Raw genomic sequence first — 26,897 nt, forward strand, 5'->3', positions numbered from 1 at the left:
TTCAGTGTGGCAGAGGAGCTCTTTGGTTTCACTATTTCCCCCAAGCCCTCCCTGCCTGGGGGAACATTTCCATCCTGGTTGTGCCATCCCCATTTGGGTGAGGCTGGGATTATCCTGGGCTGGTGGAAGGTGTCTCTGCCATGCCAGGGGTGGCACTGGATGAGCTTTAAGGTCCTTTCCCACCCAAACCATTCCAGGATTTTCTGATTCCATGATCTCAGTTGAACTCTGCAGGCTTTGCCATCATCACCCAGATTTTTAGCTACAAAACCACATCAGTGATGATTCTGCTGGAGGATGATACATTCCAAAATAAAGCTGGAAGGAATAACTGCACTTCTGGGAACAGAAAAATAATTATTTTACTTTTTGCCTGAATATATAATAATTATGATCCAGTCATTAAGTCTGAGATATTTATTCAGTGCTGTTCTTGCAGACACTTTTCTGAGGAAAACTCTCAGAATTTTCTACTCAGCTCAGACATTTTCTACTCATTAATATAAAAAAGATTGTAATACAAAAGTATCTTAATGTTGCCTTTTATTTAAAAACAGCTGCCTCAGCAGCACTGGGCTGTAGGTGCATCAATCTCCTTATCATTTATGAATGGATCTTTTAATTGCTCAGTTTTTAAATTACTTTTATAATTCCCACTGAATTTTTGGATTTCTTTGATCCACTCAGAAGAATCACCAGTTGATCCAGCTTTCCCAACGAGCCCAAAATGCAGATTATTTTAGGGAACTGCCAGGGTGTAACTGTTTAACCTCAGCTGACTGGGAGCTCTGTAACAGCCTCACACCCACCGAGTTCTCCATGGTTTGCTCCACTCAATCAGATTTTCCCCTTGGATGTGTAAATCCCTTTTGAACCACCCTGCATTCATCAGGGGGAATGTGGGATAGTCCCTTCCCAGTGATCCAGTTAAAGTTCTCACAGAGATTGAGTTAAAGTTCTCACAGAGATTTACTTTGTTCAAGCCTTGCCATGAAAGCTTTGGTAGAGAAAAATGAATTCCCCAGTGATCCAGTTAAGCTGTGTCCATATTTACATCAAATCACACCTATTTTTACTGACATAAAATGAAGAAATTCTAATTTCAGCACTGATCACTTCAAATATCTGGAAACAGGGTTAATGTAGATAAAAGATAACTGTACTGTGTTACAAAAATAAGTTTTACAGGGGTTTAAATTTATTTTGCTGTTTCTTGAGCATTTATATGTAGTGTTTTAGCATCTCCTTAAGGCAGGCAGGAGCTCAGCTGCAGGGGAGATGGTTGGAATTAATCTAGAAATGAACACACTGGGTTTTTTTGGGGGGGTTTGAGGGGTTTTTTTAAGTTTTAACTTTTCTGTTACAATGATTTTATTGACCTTGTGAATGTAAACTTCAGAAAAATAATTGTGTTTAGAACAAGAGATGAGATAGAATTCCTGTGCCTTATTCTCTCAGTTCTGTGTGGAAAGATGATTTGATTGTTGGGTTAGAGCTGATTTTTTTATGATGATTTTGCACAATTAAGTTCAAAAAGAATCTTTAGGCTCTTTTGGATGGCACAATACGAAAGGGTCAAAACACATATTTGTATTTTCCTTGCATAAGAGTCACTTTATTACTAAATACTGCCCTGGGAGGGATTCCTGGGGCAGCAAGTCCCAGGAATTAAAGACTGTCACAGGAATAATTCTGGGACAACTCCCTGCAAAGGGAGGAGAAGGTTTGGAGCAGAGCTGTGTTGGTGATGCTCTGATTCCAGTTGCCTTGCAGGATTTCTCTGAAATGCTACTCTCACCTTGTCCTGGGTGACTTCACAGTTGGGACAACTTCCTCTGCTCTTGGAATGTTTGATCCCTGTTCCTGCATTCCAGAACTTTGACTCTTCAGGTGTTCCTGACCACTTTCCTGCTGCTTTTTTTCTGTCAGGAGTGACAGGAGGGTCTCCCCTGCTTTTGGAAGCTCCAGGATTGGAGTTTGTTTTGATCTCCACAGGGTTTTACAGGACTGGAATTCTGCTTTGGATGAAGGGTCCCCTCATGCCTTAATTTGGGATGTTTAAACTTGTGTTCCCTGGCACTTTTTTTTCTTTGTGCATCTCGTTTTTGTGGCTTTTATGACATTGTGTATTTAATGGGTGTTACCTGCCTGAAATCACTGTCTGCAGACAACACCTGCAACAGGGGATGTTTTATGTTTTCCTGGGATACAGGCCCTTCCCCAAAGCTTTTCCCTGATGTATAGAACCCTTCAGCTGCTGCATTTTACACTGTTACATTAGTGTGCAACTACAATAAAGGAATAGAGAAACTCGTGCCTGTATCTCGTTGTGTAATTGAGCTTTTTAAGTAAAAAAGATCAGATTTCCTGTCCAAAAAAAAAAAAAAAAATTAGAATTTTTGTTTGGGAATGGCCCAGTTCATTAGGAGTGGGGTCTGATCAGCTGTCAGATGTTCTGTGATACTTCCAAGCTCTGAAAGACTCTGCTGAGCTGTGTTAGAATGAGAGCACAATGAGCTCTCTGTGCTGCTGAAGGGGATCTCATGATTGATCACGTCCAGGCAGATGCCACAGGCCATCTCCAGCACCATTCCAGGGCTTCAGGATCCTTTCCTGAGCTCCTCCACTGGCCACTGCCCCTGAAACTGGATTTATCAGCTGAGCTCCTTCCTCTGTCCTGTCCCTGACCTTGGTAAAGCTGAGCCTTGAGCTGTGTGCTGTGTCTCAGCTGCTGCTTGGGGCTACAAAAACGCTATCAAATAACCCTAAAAAACCCTTTAAATCAATTAAATTACTGATACCAATTAAAGTTGATCTAAGGGAGTGGGTTTAGATGGGATATTGGGAAGGAATCGATCCCTGTGAGGATGGGAGATCCTGGCTCAGGTTGCCCAGAGAAGCTGTGGCTGCCCCTGGATCCCTGGAAGTGCCCAAAGCCAGGCTGGACAGGGCTTGGAGCAGCCTGGGATGGTGGAAGGTGGCAGAGTTGGAACTGGATGAGCTTTAATGTCCCTTAATCCCAAACATCCCAGGATTCTCTGAACATTGGGTGAAATAAGCATTCATTTCTCTGTCTCACTTGGAGTCCAGCTGTCACACAGACAGGTTTTGTTTAGCTGGATTAGTCCAAAAGAAATTTCTTTTGATAGGAAAAGCAGAGACTCCATTCCTGGTTAAGGAATCCCCCTGAAATAATTGTAGGTAACATTTCTAGAAGGTTCCTCAACTGTGCTGGTGGGTGGGCAGCCCATTTTTCTCTGGAGAAAGAAAATTTCTAGCCTGGGTTAGGAGTGAGGCCAGCTCTGCTCTTGTGACCATTTAATGGTTCTAGAAGCTGCCACCACTTCCATTTACCCAGGAAAAGCAGCTCTGAGCTCTTTATCAGCACAGCTGAGGTGTTTGCTGAAGAAATGAAGGATTTGCTGGCTGGATCAAGGCAGCTTTTCCAAAGACCTGGTTCAAAACATCCCCATCTCTCCTCACAAATGGTCCATTTGCTCCTGCTCCTGCTCATTGTTTGTCCTCCTGACAAATCATTCCTTCCCTCCTCCTTTTTGATGTGCCAAACTCTGAGTGTTAGCACATGGAGAACTGATTGGATAATCAAATAGTCTTCAAAGATCCTGCGGAATAACTTGGGGGCCTGAGGAGAGGTAATGCTCGTGGCCAGGCTGATAACAACACTCGGCATTTGCCAAGTGCTTTGAAGATATGGAACACTCTGGGAACACACCCCGATGCCAGGCTGGTGTTTTCTCAGGAATACAAATGGAAAAACAGTTGCAGAATGAACTGCCATGGGTTGATTTGCAAGAGAGTCAAGGAGGAGGTTGGCTTGGAACAGGCCAGTTCAGTGGCTGCTGCTCCAAGGCCTCTGGAGCCTGGGATTTCCAGGAAGAAATTCCCTTTTGGAAGAATTAGAACAGGATAACTCTGTCCCCTTCTTGTGAGAGCTCATGGAAATGTCTGTGTGGGTTCAAATAATGCCCATGGTGGGTTCTTGGGGCCAGGAATTGGAGTTGATCCCTGTGATCTCCCTCCTTCCAGCTCAGGAGATCCTGGTTCTAGATCATGGTTGGCCTTGAGGCACTTGGCCTGGAGCTCTGGAGATGTAAATCCCAACATAAATGATTTTATTCCCCCAAATATATAACTGAGATTGAGTATTCATCTGAAGTGAATATTTAATTTCAATCCCAATCCTGTCTGCTGGATCCTGATGAAACAAGGCTGACACAGGGATAATCCCATATTGTAACTATCTGGTTCTTTTCCTGATTTCATGGTCCTGGGATAAATCATGAAATGCAGTAACAAAAATGGCCTGTAATGGTGAACTAGTGAAATTAAAAAAAAGGCTTTTGGGGTTACAGAAAACCTGTGATAAATGTTTTGTTGCTTATTTTTAATTAATTGTCAGAGTATTTTCAGTCTCTTCAGGATCCCATTTCTCCTTGAAAACTGGAGGAACGTGCTTAATTAGTGCCAAGGTAATTTCTGTCTTTGCTCTCTTCCAGAATTTGGATGTTTACTTAAAGTCAGCAGCAGATTTTTGAGCCCCCGAGCAGCCACTAGATGTCAGGTTTGGATTAGTGCTCCAGGGATTGGGCTGGTTTGGCTGGGATTCTGGAGGGATTGGGATTCTGGAGGGATTGGGATTCTGGAATGGCTGGAAATGGTCATTATGGAAACTAAATGTGCCCTTTCCCCCCCAGAATGTCGATCTCACGTTTCCCCGGAGTTCTCGTGGAGAAAATCTCCCAGGCCAGCTCCCGCCTGTGTGCCCCGTGCTCAGAGCTGCCCCAGGAGGATGAACCAGGGCTTTGGAGCTTGGGCATCGCTGCCTCCTCACAGGTACCACTCCCACCCTCAGAGGGGATGTTTGCCATCAGAGCTTCCAGGATGGAGCCTCTGAGCTCCTCTCCTCCCTCCAGGGCAAAAAGGAATCCCATTTTGCTGAAGGATTGGCTCCTCGGGCATTATTGTAGCATCCAAGTGGATGCAGAATTTCAGATTTCAGTGCGGCAGGCGTTGCCTTTTTCCCCTGCACGACTGTGCCAGATGGGCGACTTATTTTACATTTTCCTTTCTCAAACACGCATTTTCGGTGACCTTGCCATCTGCCAGAACCGAGACCGGTGAATCATTTCTTTTTTTTCAGCCAAGCCTTTTTTTTTTTGGGCGATTTTTGTCCTCTGGCGGGAGGGGCCGATCCCACAGCGGTGCAGGTGATGCATCCTGTGAACTGGGATGGGAAAACACGAGAGATGGGGCTGGGGGAGCTGAGAGAGGCAGCTTTGGCTACACTCAGAGATCTATTCTCCTTTCTAGAAGGAGAAGGGCTGGGAACACCCCGCCGGGGGCAGAGCTGGGTGTCACTGCGCTCTTTTGTCCCGTTTTGGGGGGACAGTTGGAGGTGCCCGAGCTCAGAGCGTTGCGGGGCCCGCGCCGGGCGGAGGGCGCTCCAGCATCCCCTCCTTGTCTCACTCCTCCTCTCGCGGGGAGTGGCCCGGCCCACCGAGCGCCACCGGAACAAAACCGAAGGTGGCGTGGCCGCCGCGCCGCTCTCCCCGCCGCTCTCCCCGCCGTCATGTCTGCCAGCGGCGGCAGCTCCCCCCGCAACACCCTGAAAAAGCGCAGCCCCGCCGCCTCGGCCGCCTCGCTGGCGCAGGAGGATGAGAAGCAGGCGATGGAGAAGATGCTGGAAGGAGCGCAGGAGAACGGCTGCGCCCGCTCGCCGTCGCCCTGCGGCTCTGCGGAGGGGGTGACCCTGCAGAGGAACATCACCCTGCTCAACGGCGTGGCCATCATCGTGGGCACCATCATCGGCTCCGGCATCTTCGTCACCCCCACGGGCGTGCTGCGGGAGGCCGGCTCGCCGGGGCTGTCCCTGGTGGTCTGGGCCGTGTGCGGAGCCTTCTCCATCGTGGGCGCGCTGTGCTACGCCGAGCTCGGCACCACCATCACCAAATCCGGCGGGGATTACGCCTACATGCTGGAGGTGTACGGCTCCCTGCCCGCTTTCCTCAAGCTCTGGATAGAGCTGCTCATCATCCGGCCCTCCTCGCAGTACATCGTGGCTCTGGTGTTCGCCACTTACCTGCTCAAGCCCATCTTCCCCACCTGCCCCGTGCCCGACGTGGCCGCCAAGCTGGTGGCCTGTCTGTGTGTCCGTAAGTAGCGGGGTCGTGGCTCGCAGATGGTTAGATGGGGTTTTTTGGGAAGGATTTCCTCCTTGGGAAGGTGGGGAAGCCCTGGAATAGGGTGCTTGGAGAAGCTGCTGCCCCTGAATCCCTGGAAGTGTATCCAGGTTGGAGCATCCTGGTCTAGTGGAGCAGGGATGGGATGAGATTTGAATTCCCAAGTCATTCCATGATTCCATGACCCTCTGCAGGTCCCCGCTGTCTGCTCCACGTGGTTCTTACTCACCATCACCTCCCCTAAAATACCAGCCCCATCTCTCCTGTGCTACCCTGGCCGCATCCCTGATGAATTTATTATATTTTTCTGGCTACTTTGTACAGCCACAGCAGAAAATGTGACCCCACCCAAACCCGTAAGAAATTGAGCACAAATTTCCCCAAATGCCAGCTGTGGGCTGCTGTGTCTCTCTGATTCCCGAGTGGTGTACAATAAATGCAGCGTGCATTTTTCCTGGGAGCTGGAATAGGATTTCTTGTGCTCCCTCACACCCGGGCAGGGTAAAATCCCCTTGTCCCCAAGCTCTGCAGGGCAGGGATGGACGTTGATGTGCGGCTTTGGGCGAAGAAAAGAATTATCTGTCACCAGCACCTGGTGCTGAACACGCCCCTGAGCTGCTCTGAGCACCAGCTGTGAGAGGAGATATTTCCCGCCCGTGTGTGCTCTGACACCGAGTCCAAAACCTGGTTTTGGGGGTTTCTTTCAGGCAGCAAACATTCTGTCTCTGGGGCGGTGCCTTGCAGGGGAGTTCAGTCACTTGGGATGAATTTGGGGCCAGTGATGCCAACCTGGGCACACAGATCCCTCCTGATGCGCTTTTTATCATCTCTCTTTTGCCAATCAAGTCCTATTTTCTGTTCCTCTTGTAACTGCAAACTCACCCCATCCAAATTCCCAATCCTTTAAATACAGGACTGTGTCCTGCCTCTTCCCTCCTCATTTTCCATTCAATCAATTCTGCTCCACTGGAATTTAATGCCTTTATAAAAACATTTATTGGGAGAAGATATAATTTTTCTGAGGGCTTTATAAATCATTATTTTTCCACTGTACAAAATCCCAGCCAGGTGATCTCTGTAGTTGATGAGGAGGAAGCTGCTCGTTGCTGCTGCCCTTTCCCAGGGGATTGTGTGGGATTCCTTCCCCCTCTGAGGATCTCAGGCATCCCAAAGCTGCAGCGCATGGTCGTTATGGGAAGATATATTGTCTGGAAATGTCTCACAGCCAACCTGACCCGGGCTTGGGGAGGTAAATTAGATGGCTAATTATAGGATTGATAACAGGCAGGGCAGTGGCTCGGGCTTTTCTTCAGGCAGCATTGAAACTTTTCAGTGCCCAGCTGAAATTTTAGGAATATAAAGGTAATTAGGTGGACATGTGGATTTCCATCCAAGTTTTTTACAGCTCAGAGGACATTTATTAGGGAAATTTAATCATTTAATTAAGAAAGCTGTAACATGGTCAGGGAATAGTCCTGCTGGTGGGTGTCTTGTCTTCTGGAAATCTGATTTTTGAGCTTTGCTCCCAGTCTGCTCTGTGGTTTCCTCAGAGACACACAGGAGAGGGGCATGGGTGCACAATTCATTTGTGTTCCTTGCTGAAAAAACAAAGAATTAGGGCATAATTTAAGGTTTTCTTGCTGCCTTGGGGCAAAGTTTTGCTGTGCAAGCACAGACTGGAGCTGGCACAGCCTTTGAGAACGTGTTTCTAACCATAAGTGACTTTTCATCCTCAGGATCATTCCCCAAATGGGTCTGTTCCCATTTTATTGATCCAAGGCCAGTGCAGGGTTAAACAGACCTGCCCCTGCTGGGGGATTTGCAGCACGAAACTCCTCGAAGCCAACTCTCATCCTCTCCTCCAAGAAAAGTCTCCAGCCTTCCTTTGGTAACAATTAGGATTTCCCTGAGGCAGAATTTGTTCTTGAACCTTTATCCTGAAATGCCAAGGGAAGGGTTTGGTGCTCTCCAGATCTGCATCATCCCCATGTGTTTCTCCTTTGAAAACTCTGCTCCCCCTTGCTCTGCTGGCTCTTGGTTTGTTTATGCTTTGGGTTAAATGTGGGGTTGTCTCCTTTGCTCCAAAGAGCTTTGTTCAGCAAGGCAGCTTTCAGGAATTTTGATTTTTGGAACTTGGATTTTTGGAATCAGCTTTTCATCTCCCCAGTGCCAAAACCACACCGTGACCCAGGAACAATAAATGAAGTAAATCTGCTCCAAGGGCACAGGGAGCCACACAACACTTGTGGGGGCTCACAAACAGCTTTGTTCAAACAGAAACTGCCCAGAGAAAGACTTTTTATTCTTTTCAAAACCTCTAGAGTAGAAAAAAATGACCTATTTGTGCATAGGCTGTAGCACATACATGAATGAATTACCTCAAAATGAGGGGGGAGCAGCTTGGGAAGCAGCAGGAGGAATTTGGGACCTGGGGCTGGAGCACAGGAGCCAAAATCCAGCCTTGCAGAACAGTCCCAGCTCTATTCCTTGCAAAGTTTGTATCTCCACTCAAAATGCACTTGGCTGCACAGTTGGTAGCAAGAGGAGGAATAACTGAAGATGTTTTCACTTCGCTGCTGCTGAACAGTTGAATAAATCATGTGTTGTTCAGTGTTTGCCACCATGAACTTCAGAGAGTGAATTAATGCAGCAAGAGGAGCTAAATCACGGGATTGAGTGAAAGGAAAAAACGGTTGGGAGAGGGAATTTTGTTCCCCTGGAAGGTGCTGAGGAAAACAAAGTGGGTGGTAAAGGAGAATTTCCCTGCTAATATGTATTTTCTGCCCTGCAGATTGTAATCTACACACAGTTGGTATGCAGGGCTGCTTTCATGGCCTGTGCTGTTTGCCAAATCAAAGCTGGGAATCCACTCCAGGGAAATCTTCCTGGAGCAGGAGGGGTCAGGATGTTCATCCTTAGCCTGGCTCGTTTCATGTTCCTCAAAAATTTGGCTGAAGACTTTGCAGGCTGCAGGTTACTTGGGTGATTCAGAAACCTGAGCATCTCTTTTATCTGTGAGATTGGATGGTTGATACTTTCAAACTGATGACACAAAATCCATCCCAGTGTTTGGTACCCAAAAATGGAAAGTTCAGGAAGCAGAGTTTGTGCATTTGTGTGAAAACCCAGGAATAATTTGAATTCTCTGACTCCTGAGCTCATCTAAACCAGTTTTACCCCTTCTGTAGTGGGTGGAGGGACAGTTATTAGGTCCTGAATTTACATACTTGATGATCCACATTGCAGTGTCAATATTGGAGGTGGCAAAGAATTAAACCTTGGCTCCTGTGCTCTGTCTCAGGTGTGAGGGGCTCAGGTTCTCTTTCCATCCTGCTGCCACTTGTGTGAACATTTCTTCAATTCAAACTGATCAATCTTGACAAAAATCAGTAAAAATCACCAATACACACCAGAGAGGGCTCAGGGTTGGAAAGTGTTAAATTTATTTATTAAAGATGCCGTGGATATTCCTCATTTCCCACTGTTAATTTGCAGTTTTCCTGCTTGCACAGAGGCACCTTCCCAGCTTTGGGTTGTGCTGCAGTGAATTAATTCCCTATGGATCAGGGAGACAGGGAATGAAGCTGCTCCCAGCCCTGAGCTGGTTCTTGATGTTCCACAAGTGCCTGAGCTGTTCATCCCACACATCCTCACACCCCGAGTGCCACACACAGCTTCTTCTTCTAGAATTCCCTGATTTCCTGACAGCAAAATCTGCTCCACAGTGGAAAACTGGGATTGGACTGGATAATCCTTGTGGATCTTTTCCAGCTCAGGATATTCTGCTGTTATAATTTTGTTTTTGCTCTTCAGTGTCAGATCAGCAGTTTGACAGTTTGCTTCTGAATTCATGTTTTACTTGTTAATTAGATATGCAAATCTGGCACTAATCACCCCAGCACAGCAATATCAAAGCCAGGGAATTTTAATCTTCCTCAACATTTATCTAAACTTCCTTCACCGCTTCTGAACTCTGCTGTTGGGCAGGGGTGGAATTCCAGGGAATGCTGATGAATTCCCCATTTGTCTCCTTTGTTTGGAGCAGCCAGAGAATGAACTTGTCCTGTAGAGAGGAGTCTGACACTCCTGAGAGGAACCTGGGAGTCAGGGCAGGAGAGGGAATCCAAGGATGGCTGGAAGGAAATATCCAGTGTCACAGAAATCACAACTTCTGTGGGAAGCAGGAATTTCTTTATTTCACATCAAGGTTTTGCTTCCAACCTGCCAAGCTCAGCTCTTTTTCCAGGTGTGTGTGGATTTTCACCTCACCAGCTATTAACTGCTGAAAAGCAAACACAGAACACACCCAGGGCCTGTCTGCCTGACATGGATTCATTGCTGCTTTTAATTTTAATCAGCCACGACAAGCTGGGTGTGAAGCTTTGAAGATTTATTTTTCCTCCTCCAGAAAGGTGGATTAAGGGACTAAAGCTCCATCAGCAAATTGCCCCACTGTTGGAGTGGAGTGGAAGGAAAGGGGTCTGTGCAATCCCTGCTGGATGGCAGAGGCTGCAAGGCTGAGGTTGCTTTTTTAATCTCTGTTTAATTAGAGCAGCATTAATAAAAACAGGCTCTGACACTTGCAGGACTCTCCAGAAATCAATGAGAGCTTGGAGGGCTCTTGAAACACACAGGGAGCAGCCAGTGCCATTCCAGCATCCCTCTCCTGGCTCTAACAACAATTATCCCATTAAATGTTCCTGTGTTTGAATGATTTATGTTATCACTGAGATCATGTAGAGTCTTTCTCCCCTCAGCATGAACAAATTGGGAAGGTTTTTGTGGAAAAGCCCTCCAGGGTCAGCCTCATTCAAAGCAGCATCACTTGGTTTGAGTATTCCAAGAGTTTCATAGTCCCAGGGTCAGATGTGGCCAGGAGGTCCAAGCCAAGGGATGGGAAATTCAGTTTTTCCAGCCAGGATGCAGAACTGAATTCTGTGCACATAAAATATCAGCAAGTGCTGCTCCCTGTTGGGAAGATGCTTCTGTGAGCTGAGCATGGGGTTAGTTTGGGATGGTTCATTTGCTGGGAATGGGAGAAATAGGCAGAAAGAGCTTTCCCATATCTTTTCTCTCTATATTTTGTTTGTCTTCCTGTGGTAAAATTGTTGTGTCATGTCCTCTGGAAACCTTGGCAGTAAATCACAACCTTCTTCCTAAGGAGCCAAAATAGCAACTCCTGTCTCCAGGTAGGAGCCACCTCTCCCAGAATTGAGGAATTCTTTGGAGTTTTCCTGTGTCAGAGTGTCCCACTGTTACTATGGGATGTTGGTACCACAGGGATGGGGATGTTGACCTGGTCAGGGTGTCTGGGGTTGTTTTTTGGGACATCCAGAGCTCCTGGCCTCAGGTAGATTTGGAGATGATCCCTTTTTTAAACTCCTTGGTAGGCCAAGAAGTTCCTTCTCCTTTGTTGATGCACCCATTCCCTGATTGCTGCTTTGGGAAGAGGAATAAAAAGGGAATTGGGAAGCCTTGCCAGGGATGTTGATTATTATAAGTAGATTTTAATATAGACACGTTTTGCTCTGGGGCCAAGAGCTTCCCAACAGCCTCGTGGGCCCCCAGGCCTTTCCCTTTCCTGGACTGATTGCCCTGGGTGTTAAATTTCTCCAGGGATTTGTCCTTGCAGAAATATCTGCAAAGTTTTTCCTTCTGCTTTTTCCCCTTCCCCACCTTGCAGGGCACAAAAGTCTTCAGTCAATACCTGTCAAAAGGAAATATCCCAAAGCATTTTGCCTGTCTCTTGTTGGAACGTGCAGTTGGAAACAGTCACCACAGATTTTTGGGGGACACTGGAATATAAATATAAACATATATATATATATAAAAAATTATATATATATTATATATATATAAATAAATATCTCAGCTGCTGGAATATAAAATTAATGGGGTGTTTTTGCCTTGGTGAATTGACTTTTCTATTGGTTTAATCCACTCTAGCCAGTATAATTTATTTTTTTTTCTTTGTCCTGTGTGGATTAATTCTGTTTTCCAACCTTTGGTGGGCCCAGGCAGCAATTCCATAAAGGCATGGAATGTTCTGTGCCTGATCCCTGGGATTTTTTCCTTGGTCCCACAGGTTCAGCTTGTCCTGTCTCTGCCTGAAACCTCCTTTCACCAGGGCTGGGAGGAGAGAAAACTGCTGTAGTGTCACCTGCACTTTGTGGGGAGGAAAAAGAGCAGCCTTTGCTGTGGGATGGAGAAGGGAAAGGAGCTGAAGCTGTTCTGGGAGTAATTGTGAAGGAAAATCAGCATCACCCAGTGGCAGATGGTAAATGGGAGCATCATCTTACAGCAGCAAGGGCCAGGCACTCTGGGAATGTGAGTTACAGACAATCATGCATGACAGGACAGCTCATAGGCCTGGTTTTCCTGGCAGAGAAGCTGCTGGAAAGGCTTGCCCTTCATTTTCCCTTTATTTTCCACAACTTCCCAACCTGCTGTGCGTTATCACTGGGTGCTGTGATAACACAAACAGGAATCCCATGGGAATTAAGAGCAAGGTAATGAGTTTAGTCCCTTAAAGGCAGCTATTTCCACACTTATCTGTGTTCAGGAGGTGTGGGTGGAATCACACTGGCAGCACCACAGGGCAGGCCCAGGGAATGCTACAGGAGGTGAAATTAGGGACAAAAGGGACATTGTGCAAGTGTGTGTGACCCCAGAGGCAGCACGAATGCAGCTGTGCCAGTACCTCAGGAATTCATTCCTCTGCTCATTCCAGAAATTTCACCTGCAAGCTCCTGTGACCTGCAGCCAGTTCCTTGTGGGGCTGGGATTGACTCTTTCCCCATCTGCACTCCGTTATCCTGGGAAAGCTGCAGCCCTGCCTGTTTGACAGGAGTCCTGCCAAGGCTGTTGCATCAGAAGTGGCAGGCCCAGGTTTAGCTGTGTTTGCTCTGGGCACAGCCTCAGCTCTCCCCAATCCTGCCTTTTCCCCAGACACACACAGCAGCTGTTGTTCCATGCATTTATCACGGATGTGCTCTAAATGGGATTGATCCATCTATCTGTCTGCTTTGCAGGCATTTTTTCCTATTGTCCTTTAGGAATTGTGTCTGAAGGAGCTTGGGAGGCAACTTCAAAGGGATACAGCCATAAAGTGAGAATTATGGGGGTAAAGTCCTGCTCTGGTGTTGGATTAATCAGTTTGTCCTTGTTCCTATCAGGAATGGGGAATCCTCTGGCTCTGCAGGTGAGTGCCAGTGGAGCAGGTTCAGTGAGATGCCTGAAGCCAGCAGGGACTGCAGGACAGAAGAAATATTGAAGCCAGACCTGCTGGTGTATTTAGAAACTCCAATTCCCCTTTGTGGTTTGAGTTGCCTTGGAATGAGGCTGGGCTGGAGCAGTCCCTGGAGGGGTGAAGGGATGAGCAACACCTGGGGAGCAAAACCCAGCATCTCTCCTGCCAGAGTGATGAGTAATAGATAATTCCAGAGCTAGATTAGGTGTTTTGTTATTGTGAGGGTGGTGGGGCCCTGCCACAGGTTCCCAATGAAGCTGTGGCTGCCCCTGGATCCCTGGAATTGTCCAAGGCCAGGCTGGAATGGACTTGGAGCAACCTGGGCTAGTGGAAGTGTCCCTGCCCCTGGGATTGGAACAAGATGAGCTTTAATGTTCCTTCCCACCCAAACCAGTCTGGGATTCTATGAAAAGTCACTGCCTGTCCATCTGCCATCCCTGCAGCTTTCTAACACTTATTATCCCAATTATGTAAAGCTTTGGAGAGGGGCTGCTGGCTCAGCCAGGCCGTGGCACGTCAGGTCATGCTGAAATCCTTGTTCCTCGAACGATTCCTGAGCACAGCCCCGATGGGTCACTCCAAAGCTCTGCCTGGCTGCTCTCTGCCAGGGCCTGGAGCCTTAGGAAAACACTGCAGGAATGAGGGCAGCACAGCCTGATCTCTGTATCAGTGCCCTGATTTATGGTGGAGCTGTGCAGCTTTGCCCTGTTTCTCCTGGAGCCATCCAGCCGAGGTGAAGGGAGCGCTGCCAGGAGGATCCCACAGCCCCTGCCTGGCGGGGCAGCATCTGGGATCAAAGCACTCCAACTTGCTGCCCTAAGAAATCCCAGCCTCCTGAGAAGCTCAGCAGCCACTGGAATTTGTCCTGGAGTTTTGTGGAAAAGCTTTCATCCTGTTTGTTGTTTGTAGGATTCTTCCTGATGGGTGAGACTGGGGGATTCTTGGCCATTCCTGTGTTGGAGGGATTGGAGTAACTCCACTGTGCTCCTTTAGGAAAGACAAATGTTATTGTAAAGTGGGAAAAGCAAAGGAAAGGGAATGTGACTGGAAGGGCTCTGACTGAAACTTCCTGCCCTGTTTACTCTCTGATCCCAAGGTATTTACTCATTTTTAGGGAGTCTGTTCCTCTGGCACTGAAGGGTTTTTTGGACTAAACAAAGACATTTGGACTGCGTAGGAAACTTTTGCCTTTTATTTTCACCACCACCCTCCTGGAGGACTCTGTACAGAACCAGAGCAGGGAAAACAGCCCAGAAAATCAATGTTGAAGTGGGGGTAAAGCAGTTATTGACACAGACACAGAATGCCTAAATGGGGCAGGGAATGTCACTGTCACACCTCTCAGGGCTGTCCTCACCAGGGCAGCAGCAGCAGCAGCAGCAGCAGCGTGGTTTTAGATGGGTGAGCTCATCCTTTAAATATCCCGCTGTAAACAAGGGCAGATTTATTTTTAGCATAATCACTGGTCAAAGGGAATCCTGGCTCCAGAGCTCACTGCCCGTGAGGATTCACTGGAAGTGCTTTGAGTGGATGAGTTTTGCTGGGTGACATCCCTGTGTCTCCTTGTCCCCTGCAGCACTGGAGGGTCACTCGGCCAAGTGACAAACACTTTTCCTCCTGGCTGCTCTCTGACCATGTCCCTTTGCCCTGGGTCCCTCTGTGGGGACAGAGCTGTGACCCCACAGGCACAGGGCTGCTCCAGGGAACCCTCCAGGCCTGTCCCTGTCCCATATCTTCTGGAAGGCCTGGCACAGGGACAGTGGTGTGGCACATCTGTCACCACCATCACTGAGCCCTGCTCCTGGCCGGAGCCCAGCTCGTGCTGTCCTGTGATCTCAGCACGGCTCTGCTTCCCCAAAAACAGCTCAGGATCATTTCACACTCCCAAAGGGGCTCCAAGGGCATGGTACAACATCCATCTCCAGTCCCTGTTTACTGCTGGGTCACCCCTGTGGAATGGGTTGTGCTTTCCTTCCTGACACATCCAGCTCTCACTTCTCCACACTTTAAACGCTCTTATGTTGGAATGGCAGCAGATCCTGGAGATGGGAGGGTGGGGAAGGAGCCAAAGATCCTGAAAGCCATCAGATCCTGGGACACTGGCACCTGGATCCCTGGCAGTGCCCAAGGCCAGAATGGACAGGGCTTGGAGCAGCCTGGGATGGTGAAAGGTGTCCCTGCCATGGCAGGGGTGGGGCTGGATCTGTCAGATCCTTCCAACCCCAGCCACTCTGGGATCAGATGCTCTAAACTCCAGCTCACAGCCTCAGGAGAGGGACTGGGATGTTTTGGGGAGCAGCTGTTTGGCTCTGATCAGCAGCTCCTGTGAAAGAGCTTTTGCATCAGAGCAGAGAGAGCTGGGGAAGGATCCTGCAGGGAAAAGCCTCCAGCTCCAGGAGGAGATTTGGGATGTGCTCAGGGCTGGGGCTGGCCAGGGGACAGTGAGGGGTCACTGGGCTGGAGGGAGGGCAGCCAGCACATGGGCATTGTCACCCTCAGGGTGACATTTGCCTGTGTCCATAACAAGCAGCAGGCTCTGGGGAGGGAGCAGGGCACCAAAATAGTCAGTGATTTGTGAGGGCAGCAGAGCCTGGCCATTATTTGCTCTGCAGCAGGTGAAGCTCAGCCAGGAGCAGAGGCTTTCATCAAGGCCTGGTTCAGGCTGTGCCTGGCAGGAAAGTCACACTGGCAGGAGCAGGACACAGAGGAGAATGGGGGAGGAATGTGGCAAAAAAAATATCAAGAATTAGGCCCCAGTAGTTGCATTAAGCACAGGGCAACTTGTGGGCAGTGGGAACTTCTCAGCAAAGAAAGATCCTTTGGGGTGCTGTTGTTATAAAATCACCACAGATCAGTCCTGGAGGCTCAGCCTGACATCCCTGAAGGGTTTTTCCATGCAACAGCAGCACTAAATTGGGTTGATGGGACGAGGACTGTGGCCAAGCACTTTGGTGCTGAGGGGTGCAGTCAGTCCTTTCATTTACAAGCCCTCAGGAGTGTTTTCCAATGGAGCAGTGCCTTTGCATGTCCCAAGGATCACAGGCATGATTCAAACCACCTACTGGCAGAAGAAAGGGTGGAATTGAGAAGTGTGAGGCTGCAGAGCTCTCAATGAATTTCTCTTCTGGCAAGAGGCTCTGGTTGGTTGTTTTAGCAAAATGGAATCACAGAATGGTTTGGGTTGGGAGGGACCTTGGAGAACATCTCAATCCTTCCTCTGCCATGAGCAAGGACCCCTCCCACTATCTCAGGCTGCTCCAAGCCCTGTCCAGCCTGGCCTTGGACATTTTCAGAGATCCAGGGGCAGCCACAGCTTCTCTGGCCACCCTGAGCCAGGGCTTGCCCACCCTCACAGGGAGGAATTCCTTCCTTATATCCCACCTAAAGATTCCTTGTGATTTTTGGTGCATTTGTTGTGTCTCCCTGGGCTCTGACGTTGTCCCTGTGTGTCCCCCCAGTGCTGCTCACAGCTGTGAACTGCTACAGTGTCAAAGCTGCCACCCGTGTGCAGGACGCCTTTGCTGCGGCCAAGCTGCTGGCCCTGGCTCTCATCATCATCCTGGGCTTCGTGCAGCTGGCAAAAGGTGAGTCCTGTTCTTTCTTCTCCTTTTGGGGCTCTGCAGGTAAAGCAGAGTGAGGGACAAAGCCCAGGAGTCCAGCCCTGGGTGTTGCAGAGCTTTACAAACCTCCCTGTTCTCTCAGGTGCTTGGGGGATGTTTCCAGCTTTGCTGAAATTTTGTATTTTATTTGTGGGTTTTTATATTTTTTATCACTGCCAGGCTTGATTTCGTGCTCCTGAAACCACTTAAAGTCTTTCCCACTTACACAGAGACTGTGGCTTCTCCCTTTGGGATTGCAGGTAGTGAAAATGCTGGTGCTGCTGCTGCACTGGGAAATCTCTTTGTAACCCGTGGCCTTTTGCTCACAGAGAATTATCTGCATGTGCAAACCACTCTCAGTCATCTTAATCCTTGCACAAACTCCCCCTGCACATTTCCCTTCATCCTGTTCCAGGTGTGGAGTGGCTCAGGCCAGCTCTGGGTCACCCGGGGACACAGAGCCCATGAGGAGCAGAGAGATTGGAGCTCTCAGCTGGCACTGGCACCTGGAAAAGGAGATAAAATTAGGAAGATAAAGCAAATTTTCTGGTGGTTCTGCTGGTTTGCTTCATGCACCCATAAAATCCTCTCAAAGCAGGGACATTGGTTTGTTCCAAACCCATCTGAGTTTGTTCCAAACCTGATTAACTCACAGCTAAACCAAAGTGTGGTTTTTTTTGTGCAAGTTTTGTGAGAATAAATGTTTCTTGGGGAACAGTCCCATCCTTATTTGCTGAAAGGGGATAAAATCTCTAGGGAATCGTGTCCCTGCACAGGGGGTGTGTCTGTGTGTGCTCGTGGGTCTCTAATTCCTGTCTCAGCTCTGGGAGCCAGTGCTGTCTTTGCAGAATTTCTTGCTTTGTCAGAGGTTTTATTTTCTTCCAGCTCAGTGCAGACACTCAACAGGGACATTGTTTGGGGCTTATCACAAAACACACCTCCTCCCTCTGCCCAGCTCCCCAGCCTGCTCTGCTGAACTTTTTGATTCTCTCTCAGGAGGAAAAGGAGAAGTCAGGATAAATCTGTTTTACGGGGTTAACATTTTACCATTAATACCTTTACAACTGGGCTTTGTTTGCAGATAGAATCTTCATTTGCATCTTCAGAATGTGCTGCTGTTTTGGCCTTTTTGGGGGTGGCTGAGCCACTTTCTGCCCTGTTTCCTCAGGTGGAAATCTGTGAGATTTCCCTTGACTTCTGTCTGAACCCAGAAAGGATTTCTGCCTTGTTACAGTAACCAACCCCCTTCCCCTCCTGACTCCCAGGAGTTGTTTTACTCCCTTTGAAGTTTATTACAGTTTCAGGTGTTTGTGGCTGTGCAAACCTTGCAGGGCAGAGAATTCCTTGTGATTTATTTTCCTGCTGATCCACCTGGCAGGGAGATGAAGAGCAATTCCTGGACAGTGACACCTGTAAGCAAAGACTTTCCTCCCTGTCTGAGCACCCAACACCCAAACCAGACTGGATCAGGGTGAGATCCACAGCAGATCCTGGTTCAGTTTGTCCCAAATCCCACATTCCTGCTTGTCCAGAATCCCACAGCTGGGATTCTGCCTGGGCTCCAACATGGATTTTATTAATCTCCTTAGGGAAGTTCCAAGCTCTCTGCTAAGTCCTTAAGAATGTTCAAGCTCTTTTCCTGTCCCTTCCTCAGCTCCCACCTGCTGTTTGCACCTTGCTCCACTTTCCTTTCAATCATTCCAGGTGACTCTGTGCTTTTAGCAGGGATACAGCAAGAAATTGTCTTTTTTTTTCTTCATTTTTTCATTCAAGAAAAGCACAAAAATTCCAATTTGCAGCCACAGTGGGAGAACACTGCCCTGTCCTCCAGCTTTGTCCCACACAGAGCCACATTTCCACACCCTGTGCCCATTCCAGAGTTGTTTTTTTTGGACCAAGAGGACTCTTCCCACCAAGCTGGCAGCAGTTTTGGTGTGAGATGTGCACCCAGCTGCTCTGTCTGGGGCTGCTGTCTCAGGGGGAAGGGGGTTGTGTATTCCCAGGGTGTTCTGGACACTGAACTGGTTTTACTGGTTCCTGTCCCACTGCTGGTTTGTGTTCCCACTATCCATAAACACACCAGAGGAGTGACACCACATTTTTTGCTCAAATGTGGAAATTTCTGTGATTTCACAGGAATCTCTCTGCTTTGACCTCCAATTTTTAGCTTTTTCTCTTTTTATCCTCTTTTTTGCTCTTTTCCTGATTTGCAGAAGAGCAGGAGTCTCTCAAGGACACAAACTCTGTGGCAATTTTGCCCCACAGGAAAGAACATTTCCCTGTCAGCAGCTGTTTCCCATCACTCCTTCCCTGCCCTTTCCAGAGGAGGAGGATGGAAGTTGGTTTCCTACTCAGCCTTTCAAGTGCTTGGAGGTTGACTCAGTGGAACTGAACTACTTGGGATGAAATTATTTTATTAATCCAAAAATGAAACTTTTAAAAGCCTTCATGGGGCTGGAGATGTGTGGTTTGAAAAGTCCTGGATTTGGGTATTGATGTGTAAAAATATTGTGTGTGGGCCCCAGATGACAGCCTGGAAATAACAGAAATAAATTAATTAAAGTTAAATAATAAATAACTTACTTATAGAAATAACTTATTTAAATAGTAGAAATAACTTAAAACAGAGAGAGGATCAGATTTTTTTCACTCCAGTATTACGGGAACAAGATTTATTTTGGTTCTCTTATTTTATCAGCTCTCTCAATTTGCTTTCTGTCCAATTGTGTGGGGGTTTTTTTTGCCATATTCCTCAGCTGGGGAGGTGAATATCTGAGACTGGATTTGCACAGCAGGTTTGAGGGATATTTTTACCCTGGATGTGACACAGAGATCTGTGGTTATGTTCTCTCCACACCTTAAAACCTTCCCTTAAAAACTGACTGAGGTGTGAAATGGTCAAAAAATCTGTGTATTTCTCAAGGACACCCTCATGATTTTTACAGGTGAGGAAATTCAGGAAAGGTTTTGGTGTCAAAAAACTAGAAAAAAACATATCACAGCCATATTTTCCATCTATTTTTTCCTGTGGATGAGGCCTCAGGGTTTCTGGGATGTTTCTCTGCCCTCAGGCAGCTGGAGCAGGGACACACCTCCAGCCCTTGCTGTGATCTCTTCACCAGCAGCTCTGCTTAAAAACCTGGAATTGGGCCTTTGGGACTTAGAGAAATAGAATTTAACACCGATTTTATTGAATTGCTTTTATTGGATTTATTGTCTCTTTATTTATTGTCCCTTTTCTTTCTCCTGGCTGTAAAATTCCTGCTCTGTGGTGCCTCCAGGAGCTGTTTGGTGGCAGCAGCATTTTTTTCTCTGCCTCTTTTCCTTGGGCTGTCAGGGATGCAGAGCTGCATCTGCCAGAGCAGCACGGGGTCAGTTAAGGACAGAGCAGGCAGGTTTAACTCCAGAGCAGAGCTCAGCCTGGGCAAGAGGTTTGGGTTTCATTTGGCCTTTTTATTTTTTAATTTTTTTTTTTGTTGTAGAATTGTGGAATAGTTTGGGTGATAAGGGACCTCAAAGCTCCTCCATGGACAGGGACACCTTCCACTGTCCCAGGGTGATCCAAGCCTGGGAGGGAAGGAAGAGAAAGTCAGTTTTCCTTCTCCATCTCTCAGTCACAGGAAAAAGGCAGGGGGGGAAAAAAGTGAACTGGAAACTACCAAAATAACCCCCAGGGAGAAAGACAGAGGTCAAAGGGGTGTTTTCTGGCAAAAGGGATTTGATAAGTGAAAGCAGCACCCAGATGTCTCAACCCCACAGTGCCAGATGTTTTCTTGCACCTGGAGCACTAAAAATGGCTTTTGAAGAGCCAAACTGTGCTCACTGAAGGTCTGAATCTTCCTTCTGGTACTTTCAGAACCCTCCCAGCAGAGTTTAGGATTTCCAGCCACAACATCACCTTTAAACAGCTTTTCCCAAACAATATTGGGGTGGCAAAGCTGGCTGAGATTGTGTCTTGGGGCAGGCCCTGGGTGTCCAGGGAAGCTGTGGCTGCCCCTGGATCCCTGGAAGTGCCCAAGGCCAGCTTGGATGGGGCTTGGAGGGATAGTGGAAGGTGTCCCTGCCCATGGCAGGGGTGGGATGGGATGAACTTTGAGATCCCTTCCCACCCAAACCATTCCAAGATTCCATGGTTATGCCTGGCCACATCCTGGCACTTGAGTCTGGAGCCCAGAGCAGGGAGATGTTCCCCACCCCTGATTCCCACTGAGGATCCTCTCTGGCAGCTGGAGCCAAATCCATGGATAGGGAACATCCCTCCTGAGGGCACAGCAGGACTGCAGGGACAACACTCCCACTGCTGCCTGTCCCTCTGGCATCCCAAATGCCACCACCTGCAGGGACAACATTCCTACTGCTGCCTGTCCCTTTGGCATCCCAAATGCCACCACCTGCAGGGACAACACTCCCACTGCTGCCTGTCCCTTTGGCATCCCAAATGCCACCACCTGCAGGGACAACACTCCCACTGCTGCCTGTCCCTTTGGCATCCCAAATGCCACCACCTGCAGGGACAACACTCCCACTGCTGCCTGTCCCTCTGCCATCCCAAATGCCACCACCTCCAGCAGGATTGCAGGGACAACACTCCCACTGCTGCCTGTCCCTCTGGCATCCCAAATGCCACCACCTGCAGTGCTTTTCCAGCTTTGCATGGAGGCTTCTCTCGTTCCCAGCGTGTGGCAGCAGGGAAAGGACAGAGAAGCAGGGCGAGCTGCCACACCCTGCCCTCTATATCACAGCAGATCATTCAGGTGCCAAGCACTTCTTTTCCTGACTCAGTCCCCTGAATTCTGGCTGTTTTTCCCAGAAAATGCCTCAGCAGCCGAGTGCATCTCCTTTGGGACGCCCCACGCTCAGAGCCCCCTCTCCCCATGGCCACATTCCCTCTCCTCTCTGTTGGGGCAAGTCAAAAAAATATTTAATTATCCCGCAATGCTTTGTTGCAGGAGAAGATTGCTGCGCTATTAAAACCAGACTAGACACGACCGGGGAGCAAATGAAGGTTTTTGAAGGAAGGGCCTGAACACGCAGCCTGGGCCGGGTCCCTCCTGCCGCAGGCCCCGGCTGACCCGGCACAATTACCGCAGTCTTGGCAGCCGGAGGGAGCAGCAAATGGGCTTTGTGTCACAGCTCGTTACCTTAATTTGGTTAATTGTAGAGCAGAGTGCCGCGGAACAGCCGGTTCAAACCAGGCTGGGGCTCTCCGGGGTGCCGGGCACGGGCAGGGCAGTGCCTGGAATGAGCTCAGGATGCCCCAAGGCTGCGCTTGGCAGCCTCAGCTGTACATTTGTAACCCTTGATTCCATCCAAAGGCTGCGGATCCAAAAGCCTGGGGGGCTGGAATTGTCGAGGCTTGAAGGATGGAGTGTCTGGGAGGGTTTGTAGATGGTCCAGCACAGGCGCCCTCCCCTCCTCCCTTGGCACACCCCCTTTGCTTGACAAGGTGGGGTTGGATCAAAGGTCCAAATTAGGATCAAACCTCAATAATTCCATTTTTTTTAACAGGGCTTGTTGAGGGGATGAGGAGTGAATGGTTTTAAACTGGAAGGGTTTAGATTAGGTTTAATTAGATACAAGGAAGAATTTTTTTTATGGTGAGATACGGGCACTTCTCTGGTTATTTAATTGTGTCCTGACACGTTGCTAAATCCGTTTTACCCCGGGGGACAGAAATGGGGAATTTAACAACTCCCTGGGAGGTTTTGGGGAGTTCCAACTCTCCCAAAGGTGAGGTGGGAAGGGCAGTGAGTTGTTGGCTGCCTCAGGAGAAGGAACATTTGGCCTGAGAGGGTTTTGCCTGTGGCAGACAGGAGGATTTTGGAAGAGCTGGTGTCCAGCAAGACAAGAAATGGAGTGGAGCTTGTGCTGTTCCCATCCTCCTGGGTGCTGAAAGTGATGATTTGTGGATCAGGATGGGAGCACAGAGAGCCTGACACCTTTGAGAAGAGAGATCCTGAGGGGTGTTTGAAGTGCTGGAGAGCCTCCTGCTCTCCCAGTCCATCCATGTGCTGTTGCAGCAGCTAATTATGGTCACTGTGAACAAAATGTGTCTCTTATTCCCATAACAAAAGGCCTGGAAAGAACCAGACTGGTAATTATTCAGGAAGGGCAGAAAATGAGGTGGGGAGAGCTGAGCCCGAGGGATGGAGTGGAATGTGATCCTCTGCACACCCCCCCTCCTGCTCAGCCCTTTGATTCACCTGGGCTAAATTGGGATTCTGTGCAGAACCTGCAAGGCAGGAATCGAGGTTAATCTCAGCCTTTTATCAGTCCCTGCATTTCCTGGCTCTCCTGTTGCACTCAGATGTGTTTTTAGAAAGGATTGCTGCGTTTTGCTGAGGAGGATCACAGGCTCCAGGGCATCAGATACATCCAGCACATCCCAAGGGAGATGCAGGGAAGATTTTCCTGGTGCTGGGAAAGAGGTGACTCCAGCAGAGAACAGTTGGGATTGGGCTCTGGGCAGGAGGAACCTTGCACAGCCCTGGGTTTGGGAATCTGGATGGATTCCCAGGCTGTGGATGAGCTGCTGCTGTGAGCCTGCAGCTCACACCCACAGCATCCCCCTGCAAATGAGGGGAGAGAAGGGATTTCTCAGCCAGGGAAAGGCAGAGGGATGGAAATGAGGAGGTTCCAGCCAGGGAAAAGCAGAGGGATGCTGGTTCAGCCTGGGGAGCAGAGAGCATTTCCCATGCTGTGAGAGGGAATATCTTTGTACCTGGTCAGGATTCAGCAGGAGCATCAGGGAGAAAGGAGAAGGAGCAATGCCCAGGGAGGAAAGGATCAGGATAGAGCTGGAGGATCAGAGAAGGAGCTCTCTGCCCACACAGGGCAGCTCCAGGTCACTGGCAGAGGTTTGGAGCAGCCCCACGAGTGGCAGATGCTCCAGGATGGTGCTGCTGGGAAGAATTCCTTCTTTCCCAGCCCTGGGAAGATGAGTGGGAGCTGTTCCAGGGCTGCTACATCCACTCTTGTCACCCAGCTTTTACAGCAGTGGCACAGGGGAGGGAGAATTCCCAGAGTGAGATGGGAAGAGAGGCCATCCAGAGGGAAAATCCCTGCTGTTGGAGCATCCCTGAGCTTTCCCAGCAGCACCTCCTGGGTGCCCTGTGCCGAGGGATGAAGGGTTAAGCTGCAGGCCCTGCTGACTGCCTTGTGATGCAGTTGCTGGGGTGATTAGAAGAGCTCTGTGCCCTAAGAGCAATCACATGGGCTCCCCCAGGGCTCCCTGGTGCCCCTCTGGATCCCACCACATTCCCTCCACTCTGTCTGGGAGCCTGCCTCTGCCATCCCTGTCCCACAGCCAGCCCCTTGCATCAAAGACAGGGAACAAAACAACTGCAGAGCATTTAAAAGCAAAATAAATAAACCTGGGGCTGCTCGGGGAGAGCTGGGACCAGAGGCACAATCAAATCTTCTATTTCTGGCGTTTTCTTTCAAAAGCAGATCCACAACAGGAACTTCTGATCATTAGGCCCTAAAGAAGGTGACTTGTGATATCCAAACCTCCAGAACCTGACTTCCCTCAATCAAAGGGATTGCCACAGGCCTCTGCTTTATCAGGTGGCTGGTGGGACCAGAGGAAATCCTGGGTTTCTGGGGGTCTGGTGGAAGTGCAGGAAATCCTGGGGCTTTATCAAAGGCCAGCAGTCTTGAGTTGAGAGGACAACGCAACAATCTCTGTTTGCAAAAGCATCTTGCAGCAGGAAGGTCCCCAGGATGTCTCTGGGACATCACCTTGGTGACAGCACGTTGCAGCCTGAGAAACTTTGGAGGAGCCAGTCTTTGCTGGAGATGAGGTTTTGGGCTCATCATTTGGGGGTGAACCCAGCTGGATTGATCCCTGGAAAACTAGAGGGAAAACGTGCCCATGCTCATTAAGATAATTTAATCCCCAGAGCAGCTCTTGCCTCCAGGTGTCTCTGGAGGCTTTTGGGGTTCAGAGCTCGTGGTGCTGAGCGGGGTTTGTGTCCTGCAGGTGATGTGGACAACCTGACCCCTGAGAAATCCTTCGAGGGCACCAATGTGGGCGTGGGGAACATCGTGCTGGCTCTGTACAGCGGCCTCTTTGCCTATGGAGGATGGTAAGGCACAGCCCTCTCTTCCTTCCACAGTGACCTTAATTCCAGTTCCAAACTGAAGCTCCTGCAGGGCTCCTTTGTCAGTCCTTTGAGCAGCAGATTGCTGTTCAATTTGCTGTGAAAACAGGCCATTTTTAGCCATCCTTATGGAATGGTTTGGGTTGGGAGGGACCTTTGAGATCATCCAATGGGCAGGGACACCTCCCACTATCCCAGGTGGCTCCAAGCCCTGTCCAGCCTGGCCCTGGACATCAGCCACCCTAAGTTTTCCCACTTAGGATCATTTCCCCCTCCTGGAGTGCCTGTGCAGATGTGTTAAACTGGAGGGTTTCATTTATGCCGTGAACTAACCAGAATTAACCCCTGTCCTTTTGAAATTACAGGAATTACTTGAATTTTGTGACAGAAGAGATGATAAATCCCTACAGGTAGGTGTGAGTCCTGGCATGACTTCCCTGGGGGAAAAGCTGCTGTTTTGGGGAAGCCCCTTGTGTGTTTAACAGAGGAGGAAGCCGAGATCTTTATCCTAAAAAGAGAAAACAAAATAATTAATGACCTTCTACCTGCCTGGAATGAGGGAAAGGGAACAATAATCCCTGCAGGAGCAGAGCTGTTGTTTCCCCTGCTCTCCTGTGCCGTGTTATCAGCACTGGGAGAAATCTGCTTCCTTCTCCTGACACCTCTGTGAGTTATGGGCCAGGAAAGAGCACTCAGGGCTTTATTGCTGCCTTGGTTCAACTCCCACTGAGCATTTCTGCTGCTGTCCATGTGTTTGTGCTGCTGTCCATGTGTTTGTCCCGTGCTCTTCCCATCCTGTTGAGCAAGAGCTGCTTCCTGCTCTGCCCGTGCCTCTCAGGGTTATTTGGGGCTTTCAGCAGAGCAGGACAGAGCTGAGAAATCCCTTCTGCTCCTGGGAAGGTGCCTGGGAGCTGCTGGGAGCTGAGGTTTGGGGGCTTGTGCAAGAACCCATCCTGGCTGACCCTGGGAGTGCTTTGTGCCTGCTGGGAAGGCTGGATCCACCCCTTCCCAGAGGAACAGCAAAAGGGGGGCTGCATTTTGCAATTATTTTCATGTCTGCTGGATGCAGTCATGGTATTTGACTCTGCTCCTGCAGCTTGGAGCAATTAGAGTGGCACCAAGCAGGGTTTCCTTTTGCACTTTCCCTTCACAAATGAAATTTAACTGTTGGGAAAGGCAAATTTGTACCGACACAGGCTGTTCACAGACCCACTTAGGCTGTGCCTGACCTCCTTTTCTTTGAGTTCCCTCAGCCCAGACAGCTGAGTTTGGGTAGAGCCTAAAACTGCCCAGTGGATCCCTGAGATTCCCATCTCCCCCAGGAATCCCCCCTCTGCCCAGAGAGAATCCCTGTGCTGCTGCCACTGGGTATTTTTAATTAATTGTCTCTGTGGTGATCTTGGATTCCTGCTTGCCCAGGCAGCCAGGGTCTCCATGCAAAAAAAAAAAAAAAAAAAAAATCCATTCTGCCATCATCCTTCCCTGTCCATCTGCAGCCTCCAGGCTCAAAGAGCCACGGAAAAGCTGGAAAAAACCTTTAAAACCATGAACCAGCACCATGTTCACCACTAACCATGGCCTCAAGTGCCACATCCACCTGGTTTTTGAGGGCTGGGGAGTCCCCTCTCCATGGGAGCAACGTGTGCCTGGGACACACTGGGCACAGAAAAGCCAGAGAACAGAGCAGCTCACACAAAGCCAGCACAGGAGGGTGGCAATCCCTGAGCTCAGCAGCTCCCTCCTCCGA

General features: G+C 49.0%; 1 protein-coding gene across 3 annotated transcripts in view; it reads left to right on the forward strand.

The window, feature by feature from the left end:
- Positions 1 to 3,936: 3,936 nt before the first annotated feature.
- The window catches only part of SLC7A5 (solute carrier family 7 member 5), a 35,257-nt gene continuing 12,296 nt past the window's right edge, over positions 3,937 to 26,897 (forward strand). For all 3 annotated transcript variants that reach the window (XR_014590970.1, XM_083870033.1, XM_083870034.1), the window contains exons 1-5: positions 3,937 to 4,490; positions 4,716 to 6,173; positions 16,908 to 17,033; positions 25,030 to 25,135; positions 25,516 to 25,560. Coding sequence is in view for 2 of the 3 variants with exons in the window: in XM_083870033.1 (XP_083726159.1) it covers positions 5,000 to 6,173; positions 16,908 to 17,033; positions 25,030 to 25,135; positions 25,516 to 25,560 (1,451 nt within the window). In the remaining variant the exon portion in view is untranslated. The remainder of the gene's footprint in view (positions 4,491 to 4,715; positions 6,174 to 16,907; positions 17,034 to 25,029; positions 25,136 to 25,515; positions 25,561 to 26,897) is intronic.

This window comes from Zosterops lateralis (genome assembly GCF_965231275.1).
Source record: "Zosterops lateralis genome assembly, chromosome: 12".
Classification (NCBI taxonomy): domain Eukaryota; kingdom Metazoa; phylum Chordata; class Aves; order Passeriformes; family Zosteropidae; genus Zosterops; species Zosterops lateralis.